The 12,180-nt window shown below is 48.1% G+C and overlaps 1 protein-coding gene across 2 annotated transcripts; it reads left to right on the forward strand.

The window, feature by feature from the left end:
- The first annotated feature begins 386 nt into the window (after window positions 1-386).
- On the forward strand, window positions 387-6,983 carry setd3 (SET domain containing 3, actin histidine methyltransferase). Of its 2 annotated transcripts, none has more exons than XM_057058851.1 (13): window positions 387-543; window positions 1,081-1,197; window positions 1,382-1,474; window positions 1,583-1,731; window positions 1,868-1,940; window positions 2,083-2,339; window positions 2,650-2,708; window positions 3,295-3,409; window positions 3,984-4,058; window positions 4,371-4,537; window positions 4,699-4,784; window positions 5,580-5,740; window positions 5,838-6,983. In XM_057058851.1, the coding sequence occupies exons 2-13, from the start codon at window positions 1,095-1,097 to the stop codon at window positions 6,294-6,296; spliced, it is 1,797 nt and encodes a 598-aa protein (XP_056914831.1). In that variant the 5' UTR covers window positions 387-543; window positions 1,081-1,094; the 3' UTR covers window positions 6,297-6,983. The 2 variants fall into 2 exon arrangements, with proteins under 2 accessions (XP_056914831.1, XP_056914832.1); XM_057058852.1 differs by having other exon boundaries at window positions 398-543; window positions 1,086-1,197.
- Window positions 6,984-12,180: the final 5,197 nt, after the last annotated feature.

The following is a 12,180-nucleotide window of genomic DNA, read 5'->3' on the forward strand; positions in this document are numbered from 1 at the left end:
CTCATACAAGGGCCCGTAGAAAATGAGAAAACACATGAGATAAAACAACAGCTCAATAACACAATCACGATATATTACAAAATTTGAAAAGGTGATACCACGTCATTGATTGGAAAGACGGTTGAGGACTCAGCAAGAGTGATGGACGCACGTGATCAGTGTTGCTTACTAAAAGTGTAGAAAATCTAATTATGGAATGTAGTAAATATGAAACAGAGAGGAATACAAATTAAAAGGTAAAGTATATGAACTGCAGGAACTGTGGAGTCTGGCAGGGAGAAAAAAATAACCAAATAAGAGAATGATCTGCGGCTCTGCGCTCTTTTGGATAACAAACCGGAGCACGTCATGAAGTTCATTCTCCTGTGCGACAGGGGGCGATATGCACTCTAACAGCCCGGCTGCGACACGCCATTGATTCAAAGAAGGAGGAGGAGCAGAAGAAGAAGACTGCTACTATCTGATCTACAACATCGACCGCTGTTTCCACCCTCTCGTTTAAAACTAGCTGTTATCGTCACCACTTGTGATATCGTTGATAAGGTAAATTGGAGCTGTGTTCGTGCTGACTGTGCTTGGGACTAAGATGTTGCTATATCTTGTCATTATGGCTCGGTAACCACACAGATTAAGTTGAGTTAGCAGTTAACGTTCTTGTTAAACGCTGTTATTCGTTGGCTACATGGATGCAAACAGCGTGTCGGTTAAATTTGAATTACTTTTGCCTTAGCACATGAATGAATGGCACCCTGTCCTGCTCCAGAAGCTTAAATGGCAGCGTGGGTGTGGATTCCTCTCCGGTAGTGAGCTAGCTAGTGGCCTCGTGGGACAGGCTGCAAATAACCCCGAGTATTTAAGAGTCAGTCTGGAGTTTGGTGTTGCCCCCTGACATGCGGTTGTTGGCCTCGTCCTGTCAGGAACCGAATGTTCTGAAAGGCTCCTTAACAAACACGTGACTAAACCGAGCCGTCCGTCCAGGCAGTGGGACACATGGGACCAGATATGTCTTTGTTGGACTTAGAGGAAATGTGATGAGTCGGTGGCAGCATGTGCTAACAGTGAAACCGGGTCTCTTGTCAGGAAAGGTGTCCACCATGGGAAAGAAAAGTCGAGTGAAGATTCAGAAGTCGGGTTCCGCAGCCACCACTTCAGTGTCCTCAAAGGAAATGATGATCCTGGTCTCTGAACTACTGCAGAGTACGATATAGGTCCTTCCTTGTATGTCTGTCTGTCTGTCGACACCCTGCCATGCTGCTGTCTGGTGAACATAGAGGGGAATAGCTGCAAAAGTTAAAGCAAGAATGAAAACATCAGCAGACTCAATTTAATTTATGTCTAAAAATGAAAAATGACTGGGGCTGTTCTAAATATATCACTCTAGAGTGCAGCAGTGGCGGGCCGACTGCTGGAAAAGAGTGGGAGGAGTACCTTCAGATCAGAGGCTTGGTGGAGAAGATCCGGAAGAAACAGAGAGGTAAGAGCCATTGTTTTCGCACAATGGTCCTCTTTCTGTGTTTTAGTTTGGCTTCTGTCCAAAGCATCAATCGATCAAATAATGAAAATCAGACTCCCTGGTGCTCAGGCATGTCGGTGGAGTTTGAGGGCCGCAGAGACGACCACTTCCCACACCTGATGTCCTGGGCTCGGGATCACGGTGCATCCTGCGAAGGGTTCGTAGTGACCAACTTTGGAGCAGAGGGATACGGTCTGAGAGCCACGCGAGACATCAAGGTGAGTTCAGTTCTGCGAGGCTCAGAGCGGTGCACCCAGGGCTGAATTACCAGCCCACCCACACACACACACACACACATACATACATACACACAGTGGTTGGTTCACCTGTTGTTTGCTGTCTGTGTCTGTGCAGGCAGAGGAATTGTTCCTGTGGATTCCCAGGAAGATGCTCATGACAGTGGAATCGGCTAAAAAGTCTGTGCTGGGTAAGGAGCTAGTTTGTGAGGTGGAATGGTTCTCTGGGGTGAACAGCTGAGCGGTACCTCGCCTGTCCAGAGACCCGGGACCTCCATATGTCCACTATTTCTGTAGGCTAGCACAAATGTTGGTGTAATCTCCGCCCCTCAGGTCCTTTGTACAACCAGGACAGAATCCTCCAGGCTATGGACAATGTGACTCTGGCCCTGCACCTGCTGTGTGAGCGGGCCAACCCTGCATCGTTCTGGCTGCCATATATTCGCACCCTTCCTCAGGAGTATGATACGCCTCTCTTCTACGAGCAGGACGAGGTGCAGCTGCTGCAGGGCACGCAGGCAGTCCAGGATGTTCTGAGCCAGTACAGAAACACTGCGCGGCAATACGCCTACTTTTACAAACTGATACAGGTGAGTGACTTTGCTGTTCTGCCAGCGAGCCAGTTCATGTGGTACCCAGACAGCCTCAGAGGACGTCCCCCTTTGACTTTAAGCAAACAACTGTAACACAAGGTTAAATGAGGAGAAAAGGTCCTGGTTTAAAAGATGGGGCCCCCTGGTGGCCCAAGATGGTACTGTTACAGGTTCTGCACAGCAGAGGACACACTGGTGGACACGGCATGAGACAAGGCCTTGGCCTCGTTTAGTCTTCTGGCTCTAAACGTGGCTCAGTGATCAGACGGGTGTGTTTAACCTCATGGTGAACTCTTCTTCTCCCCAGACTCATCCTGCGTCCAGCAAGCTGCCACTCAAGGACAGCTTTACGTTTGATGACTACAGGTGAGCGGGACAGACAGAATGAGACACTGTCCTCTTTGGGCTTTCAGAAGGATGATGCTGAACCTGAATGGAGGATGCAGCAGCCAATGCAGCTCCTGCACCCTCTACATGTGCTGACGCTGGAACTTTGAAAGATTCTCAAGAGAGCAGAGTTTTCTGCGGGCCCTCCCCGTCCCCCCAAGACGGTGAAGAAGACGGGACCACTTTTCTGACCGTTCTTTATTTTTATTTTAATCTTTATTTTTGAAAATTTATGTTGTTTGTGTATCTGACCTGTGGGACCATCCTACGGTATCAGCGTCCCCAAAGAACAGCTTGATGCACATGCAGCTCAGTCTGTGTATTGCCCAGCTTCTGTACCCAGCTGCCGTCCCCAGCTTCTGTCCTCAGCTCCTGTTGTCCCCAGCTCCTGTCGTCCCCAGCTCCCGTCCCCAGTTGTGTTCTAAATGTCACCTGGAAGGACGTTGAATTATCATCCCATCCTGCCCCTTTATAAGATTAAACGGCACAAATCACCACATTGACGACTTTAAACCCCTTGTAGAGTTTTCAATGTCCTCTCCCTTCTAACTCTGGTGTCCAATAGGTGGGCGGTGTCTTCTGTGATGACCCGGCAAAACCAGATCCCCACTGAGGATGGCAGACAGGTGACTCTGGCCTTAATCCCCCTGTGGGACATGTGTAATCACAGAAATGGACTGGTAAGGATGCATCTTGTCTCATCTCGTCCCCCCACACTAAAACCAACAGAGCCTTTTCTCATGTTGTAATGAAACACCTGTGCAGACCAAACTAAGATGAGGGTGTGTGTGACAAACCCCAGCACCAGCTCAGCAGGTGAAGGGAGGAGACCAGGGTGATGGTGAATGAGTCCCACGTGAGTTCCAGGTTCTGTTGGCTGAGGGAAAGGTGATCCTCCTGACCATCATCCCTCCACCTGCTGACCAAACAGGACAGCCACTTCCTAGTCAACAGGAAGTCCTTCAATCTTCTCTGCTCCAAAGCCATAGTTAACGCAGGAGAACTGAGATGTGCCTCCTGTGATAGATGACGAATATATCTGCACCCCCACCTTTGACCCTCATTAAGCCCCTCCTCTTTGCTCTTGACTTTAGGTTAAAATATGTCACCGTTCAGACGTATTTGTCATTTGATGGTTTAGATCACTTTGGCGGCTGTGATGTCATTTCCACCATGTTTTCTATCGCATGTCTGAATATTTGCATGAGACGGTTGCGATGTTTTTTTTTTGAAGAACACACATTGTTGCTGCAGATCACCACTGGCTACAACCTGGAAGATGATCGCTGCGAGTGTGTAGCGCTGCAAGACTACAAGAAGAATGAACAGGTAAAGCCAGCCAGCAGGAGCTCTGTCCCCTCTGTCCACCCTGGAAGGGACAACAGAGAACAGCAGCAGGTCTGCCCTTCCGTTCCTCACCGCAGCCTCAGAGCTGAAGATCAGACATAGATGGCTAGTTGTCATGGTTATCTGGTGATATTGAGAGCAGCTCTAGGTCCAGACATCTTTCTTCTGCTCTGTCCTTTTCTCTGTTGTCCCTTGTCTCCTAGCAGCAGCTCTGGCTGCTGTTGTTACCACCGAGTGTTGATCAGCTTTGCTGATGTCATGGGCGTTGACCTTGGTGATGTACTCTCCCTGTAGATCTACATTTTCTACGGCACAAGATCAAATGCAGAATTTGTGATCCACAACGGCTTCTTCTACCAGGAGAATGCCCACGACCAAGTGAAAATCAAGCTGGGAATCAGCAAGAGTGAGCGTCTGTACGCCATGAAAGCCGAAGTGCTGGCACGAGCAGGGATCCCAGTGTATGTGCACCTCCCCACCATAGCTAAACAGCTTCTGGCACAGCTCCACTAGCGTTGATCTCCTCACTCCTGCATTTGTCGCTGGTTCCTGTCAGCTTAAATCGTGAGGAAGAACGTGCAATCTGCCCTCTCGTTGCTGAACTGTGGTCTCTGTTTTTCAGATCTTCCATTTTTGCCCTTTACTGCAATGAGCAGCCCATTTCGGCCCAGCTCCTGGCCTTCCTCCGGGTCTTCTGCATGAAGGAGGGTAAGAAGAGCCCCGACCGACGCTGGACTGACCTTTTTACGTAGCATGTTGAGTAACTGGGCTTTGGCAAATGTTCTAGAAAGTGATAGTTGGTTCTATTGAGCAGACCTCAAGGTCTACGGTTCTCAAGTCTGGAAATATGCTGGAGAAAGTTTTGCTCTCTGCTCTGAAGCACCCAGAATTGAAGAGTTTGAGAAGCTCCTGCTGACTGGGTCCTGGACTCATCCTGCGTTTGTAGCAATGTCGAGCTCCTCCGCACCCAGAGCCGCCTCCATAATAGCAACTCTCTACCTCAGAGTTGATCAGTCTTCTCTGTCCCACCTTCAACTGGGTCAGAATGCTCATCTTCTAACTGGCAGGTCAAACTGGTAGCACTGGCTTCCAGTTCAGGTCCGAAAGCCACGAATCAGGGCCCGTCTGTCTCAACGAAGCAGAGTTTGGTGTTCATCTGGTAGTTCCAGGACGGCGGGAGAAAAGCTCCCAGTCTGAGCCCCCTCATTTAGGTGGGTTCCCAGACCTAAACTCTTCCCTTGAGACTGGCCTGGCATCCTGGGACACTTCTTATCTCACCTTATTTGGTTTAGTCCCTTTAACTGCGCGCTGATATGTCTTTATCAGCATGTTGGTCACCAATGAGGATGTTGTAATGTCCTCTGAGAATGTCCGTCCGTCCGTCTCTTCTTGTGTCAGTACCGTATCGCCGGGGTAGAGCTCAGCCAGATCTATACCATAGCTCTGATGGATGGTGGTGATGACAGCTGTTTAAGGGAAGCTAATGTCCACCTGCATTTGCAGAGGAACTGAAGGACTACCTGCTGGGAGGTCATGCCATCAATAAGATCGTTACACTGGGCAGTATGGAGTTCCCCGTCAGCTGGGACAATGAGATCAAGTTGTGGACTTTCCTGGAGACCCGAGTGGCTCTGCTGCTCAAGGCCTACAAGACCACATCGGAGGTGACCTTGCTCGAATGGACCTCGCCTTGATGGTTACCGGTCTTGGTTCTGTTCTCAAAGATGTTTGTTTTTTAACCTCTGCTTTGATCTTTTGTAGGAGGACTCCTCCACGCTTGAGAAAAGCGAGCTCTCGCCCCATTCACGCATGGCAATCCAGCTGCGCCTGGCTGAGAAGTGGATCCTAGAGAAGGCCCTGGCCAGTGGCCGGGCCAAGCGTGTGCACTTTCAGAAGCAGCTGGAGGAGGGGGCCCCCCTGCCCGACTATCACGAGAGCAGCATCGCTTTGCTGGAGAACACCGATGCAAAGCTTCCCATTATCCTACACAAGCTGGGGGAGATTCAGGAAGGCCAAGAAATCCAGTTTGAGGAGACCGGTGCCCGTGTCGAAAATGCGGCGTATGAAATGGATCCAGGGGCCAACAGACTGGCACTGAAGCCGGAGCCTCGAGACCCGTCGGAGGAGACAAATGTCAACTCGGCGGCTTTGGACCCGCTGGGCACAAACTCCAAGAATGGCCAGAGGGAAGTGACTCGTGTCAGTGCTGGTGCAATTTAACACGAACCCAAAGAGAATAGCGGAGCAGTCCCCCCCCCGACACCGCTGCCGCAGCCATACTATTTATTTGTGTTATAGATAGAAGCCGAGATGAATCTAGAGCTAGAGAACTCATTCTGCTGCTTCATGGCGGCCTGAGATTTGGGACGAGATTTGACACGAGTGTGTTTTAAAAGCTGCCCCAAGGGTTGGGTGGTCCCGAGCTCCTGAAGCTGTTGGTGGCTTTCATGCCTTTTGCTCCCCAACATGATTTGTATTGACAATCATCTTCTCTATTGCATTTTGGTGCTCTATTCACACAGGAACAGCCCAGTGGTCTAACTGGGATTGACATTATTCAGTTCCCTTTCGTGTACAAACCAGTTTTACCAGAACTTTGGGTTAGTTCTGATTTTGCGCTTCATTAAGAGTATTTTTACTGAATGTACCTTGAATGACTTCTGTGCTGATCACCAAAAGGGAGGAAGGGTTGAGCGAAAGATGACTGTTGCTTTCCACTAGAGAGCCATACACACAACCCTGTGAGGGACTGGAGGTAAGTTCGGACACCTGGGGGGGGGGCTTTGAAACCACAGACTGAAATCACAATATCAACACTGCTTAATCATTGCAAAGATCAAGTGGAAGTCTATGAGTCTTTGTTTTCGTAGTTCTTTGTGTGAATAAAAACCAGCCTGTCCTCAGGAACCTTCTTCATTGGTTGTCATTCTAAAGGAATTGACCAACTCAAACCCCCAAATTGGGTCAAAGTGGTTTTTCATGGTCAGATATTCTCTTTTGAGCCACGAGCTGTTGATGGCTGACATGTCCGGATGGCTTTCATGGGAGTGCCTATAGGATTAATAAAGAGTCAGGGGAACTGTCTCTTGATGATCTCCTTCCAGATGTTCACCTGCACACCTGCAGCAGGTCACTTTCATGACCTTCAATCATTCTGAACCCTTCTGAAAAATGCATGAAATGAAATCCTGCATGTATAGGAGAGTGGCCTGCATTGGTCGTCTTTGGCCTTGGGGACCGATGAAATTCATAACCATACCGTCTTTTTTAAGACGTTTCTCTGCCCAGACAGTTGGGTTGACAGTAAAAAGGACAGAGGCAAGCGGATAAAGGTGAGGAAGAGAGGAACAGACAGAGACTCAGAGTTTATTAATCCGGCACCCCATCATCGGCAAACACCCAGCTCCCGTTAAGTCATCTCTGTTCTCCTGAGCCTCCGCCTGTCAGGAGAGTGTTGGACCAAAGGATGACAAGATCAGCACCAATCAGTCCAGATCTCCTCAAACACACAGTAGCAGCACGGTGGGGTACTGACCTGTGCGTGGTTAAGAGGCGGCAGAACTGTCTCGCTCCATCCTCCTCAGTACTCTCAGGCCTGACCTAGAATCAAATGGACCTGTCACCTTTGTGTACTGTCGGTGGTAGGGGGGACTTTGGCCACATTAGCTTTAGTCGTGCAGGTGGTCAGACAGCACGTGTGTGTGAGTGTTGTAGACGTGATCACTTGTGTCACAATGAGCTCTTGCCAAGTAGCGAGCTTGTCAAGCCAAATGTCTGAGAAGAAGAATAACTGTAAGATGGGAGGAAACGAGGAGAGCCAAGAGGTGCTGGACTCTTCTCAGGCCAGGGAGTATCCAGTCTCTCTGTCTGGACTCTTATTCTCAACAGCTCTTTACCAGTAGGCTGTGAGTTTCCTCCAGACTAAAAACAAAAACCTTGTGACCTCAAGGTTATCAATGCAGTGTGTGCTTAAAATGAGGTGGTCCGCACTCAAAAGTGGGAAAGTAACATCTTCTGGCAACCTCACTGAGAATCACACTTGATTCTGTTGCCCCCCTGAAAAAGAAAACGGTAAATCAGAGGAGGTGTGCCCCCTGGTATAATTCACATATCAGAACCCTCAAGCAGAAAGCGCGCAGACTAGAAAGGAAGTGGCATTCTTGTAAAATAGACAGCTATCATGTAGCCTGGAAAGACTGTGTATTAGTTTACAAAAAGGCCCTCTGTAAGGGTAGAACAGTTTATTTTTCTTCTTTAATTGAGGAAAATGAGAACAACCCCAGGTTTCTTTTCAGCACTGTGGCCAAATTCACAGTGTTTTAGATCCACGTATCATGAGCTTCTTCACTGATAAAGTTCTAGCCATCAGAGAAAAAGCTGACCAGGCCATCCCAACAACTGGACCATCACCAGATGTGCTGACTGTGGGAACATACAGGTTTTCCAACGAGCCCTTAAACTCCTTCAGCCCTATATATTTTTCTGAGGCGTCATCGCTAATTCAGAAATCCAAGTCCACCACGTGTCTTTTAAATCCCATCCCAACACACCTGTTGAAGGATGTTTCACCAGTGATGGGCAGTTCTATCCTGGACCAGATCAATTGTTCTTTAGTGACAGGTTATGTACCCCGGTCCTTCAAGGTGGCAGTGATTAAGCCGTTGCTTTAAAAGCCATCACTGGATCCGGACGTGTTAGTAAACTATAGGCCGATATCCAACCTTCCTTTTATCCCTAAAATTCTTGAGAAGGTGGTGGTGACTCAGTTACTGGAGCACCTGCAGAGAAACAGCCAGTTTGAGATGTTTCAGTCAGGCTTTAGAGCTCATCACAGCACAGAAACAGCACTTATTAAAGTTACTAATGATCTTCTCATAGCTTCAGATCATGGACTGGTCTCTATGCTGGTTCTGCTGGACCTCGGTGCTGCTTTTGATACAGTTGATCACAGCATCCTGTTACATAGACTGGAACATGTGATTGGGATTAGATTAGATCACATGATCCCTCTTGATGGTATCTCATTAACATCTAGTCTCTCTGTGAGGAATCTTGGAGTAACTTTTGATCAAATTTCTCCTTCAACTCACACATTAAAACTGTCTCTAGAAGTGCCTTTTTTCATCTGAGGAACATCACAAAGATCAGGAAGCTACTGACGTGGCATGATGCTGAAAAGGTATTATAAAAATATTATAAAAGTTATATTATAAAAGTTATTATAAAGCATTTGTTACTTCCAGGCTGGACTATTGTAATTCTTTATTATCAGGGTGTCCAAACAACTCTTTAAGAAGCCTCCATCTGATCCAAAATGCTGCAGCCAGAGTTCTGACAGGTATTGACAAAAGAGATCACATAACTCCTGTAATGGCGTCTCTTCATTGGCTGCCCGTTAAATTTAGAATAATTTTTAAAACCCTTCTTTTGACCTACAAGGTCCTCAGAGGCCTAGCTCCATCCTACCTGGAGGAGCTATTGATACCTTACCAGCCCAATAGACCGCTCTGCTCTCAGAATGCTGGTCTACTTGTGGTTCCCAGAGTTTCTAGGAGTAGAATGGGGGGTCGAGCATTTAGCTACCAGGCCCCCCTGCTATGGAACCAGCTCCCTGTCCAGGTATGGGAGGCTGACTCCATCGCCACTTTTAAGATTAGACTTAAAACCTACCTCTTTAAAAAAGCTTATTGTTACTAATTCTGCAGTTCCAGTTACTATCATAGACAGACAAACTATCATACTTAGGGGGTCGTCTAATCATTAGGTTAACATGTTAGTTATGCTGCTATAGGCCAAGGCTGCCGGGGTCCTCTCCTCTCCTCTCCTCTCCTCCCCTCCCCAGACCGACAAAGCCCTTATTTGGGCTCAAAACATGTTTTCCCCCTCCGTCCCCCTCTCTGTCTCTCCCTGCGCTCCTCCACCAGGTTACATTTTCTGTATCAACACACTTTTTACAGTGTTGAACCTTCAAGGCATCAGCAAGATGTAGTAGGTCACTTTGTTGGGGGACTGGGCCAAGAAATGAAGGGTTCTCGGTTCAGGCCCTGGTGTGGTGTGGTGACAAAAACATGGCAGGTGTTCTAGTAGTGGAGGGGGAGTGTTGGAGAACCTTCATAGCAATGCTCAGGTACCCTTGAGCAAGATACCTCACATTGGGCCCTGCAATGACCTAGTGACCCATCCAGGGGTAGACCTGCCTTTGCCATGCTGGTACTGTCCCTGTGACCCTAGAGGGGGAAAAGTGGCTCAAGATAAAAAAGACATGGTGATAATGGCCAGTTGCGCAGCCACACATAGTAGCCCACCACTCCCACCATGTTGCTGGCTATAGGTGGGCCCCTCTAGCCTTCATCTCTCATGTTGCTTGCTGTCACACCGGCTACTGAAGCTCCAATCACTCACTTTGACCTTGACCTGTGCACAAGGTCATATGCTCATTAGGGCGAATAAACACTCGTGGCTTCTCCTCCACTTTGCCAAGAGACGCTGCAGATAACTGGTGACTTTAAGACGCACGTTTAGCACCTCCATGTCTGCCCGACACAACCACAAATGCTTGAGCCAGACACATTGCTGTTGCTCAAGCTGGCAATGCGTCGGTGTGGTTCCCTCAGTGTGGATGAGGATAAGCCAGACAGCAGGGAGAAGCGGTGGAAATAAACCCTCTCATAGACAACATGTGGAATAGCACAGTCACATGACCCCAGCGTCTCTCTCTCTCTCTTTCACACACACACACACACACACACACACACACACACACACACACACACACACACACACACACACACACACACACACACACACACACATCAGAGCTTAATGAACAGCCTGTGTGTGTGTGTGGGGGGGGGAGGAGAAGCGCTGTCCTTGGAGTCAGTCAAAAGAGTCGTAGACAACAGAAGCATCGTCAACCCCATAATATAAAGGCGACTCCTTCCTGCTGCTGAAGAACAGTTCCACAGTGATGGGAGAACGGGATGACCTTTGACCTCTAATGATGAAGGTCGAGCTGAGTCCTGAGTGGGTACTGCGACCTGTATGGGAACTGATATGGACCCTACCGGACATCTGCAGTGAAATGTTCTCTCGCGCACGCCCACGCGCTTGGTCGCTATAAGGCTGGACTGTATGTGATATACCAAAAGCCACCAACAGAGGACAGTGTTGCACAGCGGCAGAGAAACGTGGAATGTCCCCAACCGTGCGTGTGTGTTGGAAGTGTTGAGGACATCTATTCACGAAATATTACTGTAGTAATGTCTGTACGAATCTGTGCAAAATCTGTACACACACGCACACACACACACACACACACACACATATATATATGTATGTATATATATATATAACATTTTTGTTGATTTTTTTGTGTGCGTGTGTGTCGGTACAACAATATAAAAATAATAACAGTGATGATGATAATAATACTATTAATGATGGTGACAATTATAATAATAATAATTAAATTATTATGATAATAATGTATTATTAATGTTCAATCAGACTCCCTGGCAGCCAGGTCAGTCCTGTGGTGTATCGATGGACTTTGGACTTTTGGGAGAAACAACTAAAACTGAGGAAAAGCAGATTGGTCCTCCCAGCAGACAGCTGGAGGAGGCAGCATCGACGGTGACCCAACACCCGGGGCCTTTTCTCAGTAATGAAGGCAGAGAAGAAGAGCAGAGGCCCTGAGGCCGGAACCTGCCCTGCTGTCCCAGGAAGTGTGGCCGTGAAGAAAGGGACGAGAGACCAGGCTGGATGCTATTATTGGTCTGAGGAACCTGGTGCTGCTCCAGAGAGTGAAGCTTGTCAGATGTGGACCCCAGAAGGCCGGCCTGACGCCGGTTCAGCTCTTTGCCTTGAGAATGTGGAGGTTCTGAGTGAAGCTCCACTTCCTGGAGACACGTGTGTCCAGGTTGGTCTGATAATCTCATTGTATGTATCATTTGAGGACATGCTGTTTTCTCTCCCACTAACCATCTTATGTAGAACTGAATCTAAGAGATACTGAAGCATAAAAGAAAATCCAATAATCTGTGTGTGAAATTTAAGGCTAAAATGGCCGAAACCTCGATCAGCCACAGTGATGCGAAATGAATCG

This window comes from Takifugu flavidus, chromosome 16, assembly GCF_003711565.1.
Source record: "Takifugu flavidus isolate HTHZ2018 chromosome 16, ASM371156v2, whole genome shotgun sequence".
Classification (NCBI taxonomy): Eukaryota; Metazoa; Chordata; class Actinopteri; order Tetraodontiformes; family Tetraodontidae; genus Takifugu; species Takifugu flavidus.

Bases quoted from the DNA above. Each gene is read 5' to 3' on its own strand.
- setd3 (XM_057058851.1), top strand. From the start codon at position 1,095: ATGGGAAAGAAAAGTCGAGTGAAGATTCAGAAGTCGGGTTCCGCAGCC. The intron at 1,941-2,082 runs GTAAGGAGCTAG...TCCGCCCCTCAG, and splicing joins GGCTAAAAAGTCTGTGCTGG to GTCCTTTGTACAACCAGGAC. The intron at 2,709-3,294 runs GTGAGCGGGACA...GGTGTCCAATAG, and splicing joins TTTACGTTTGATGACTACAG to GTGGGCGGTGTCTTCTGTGA.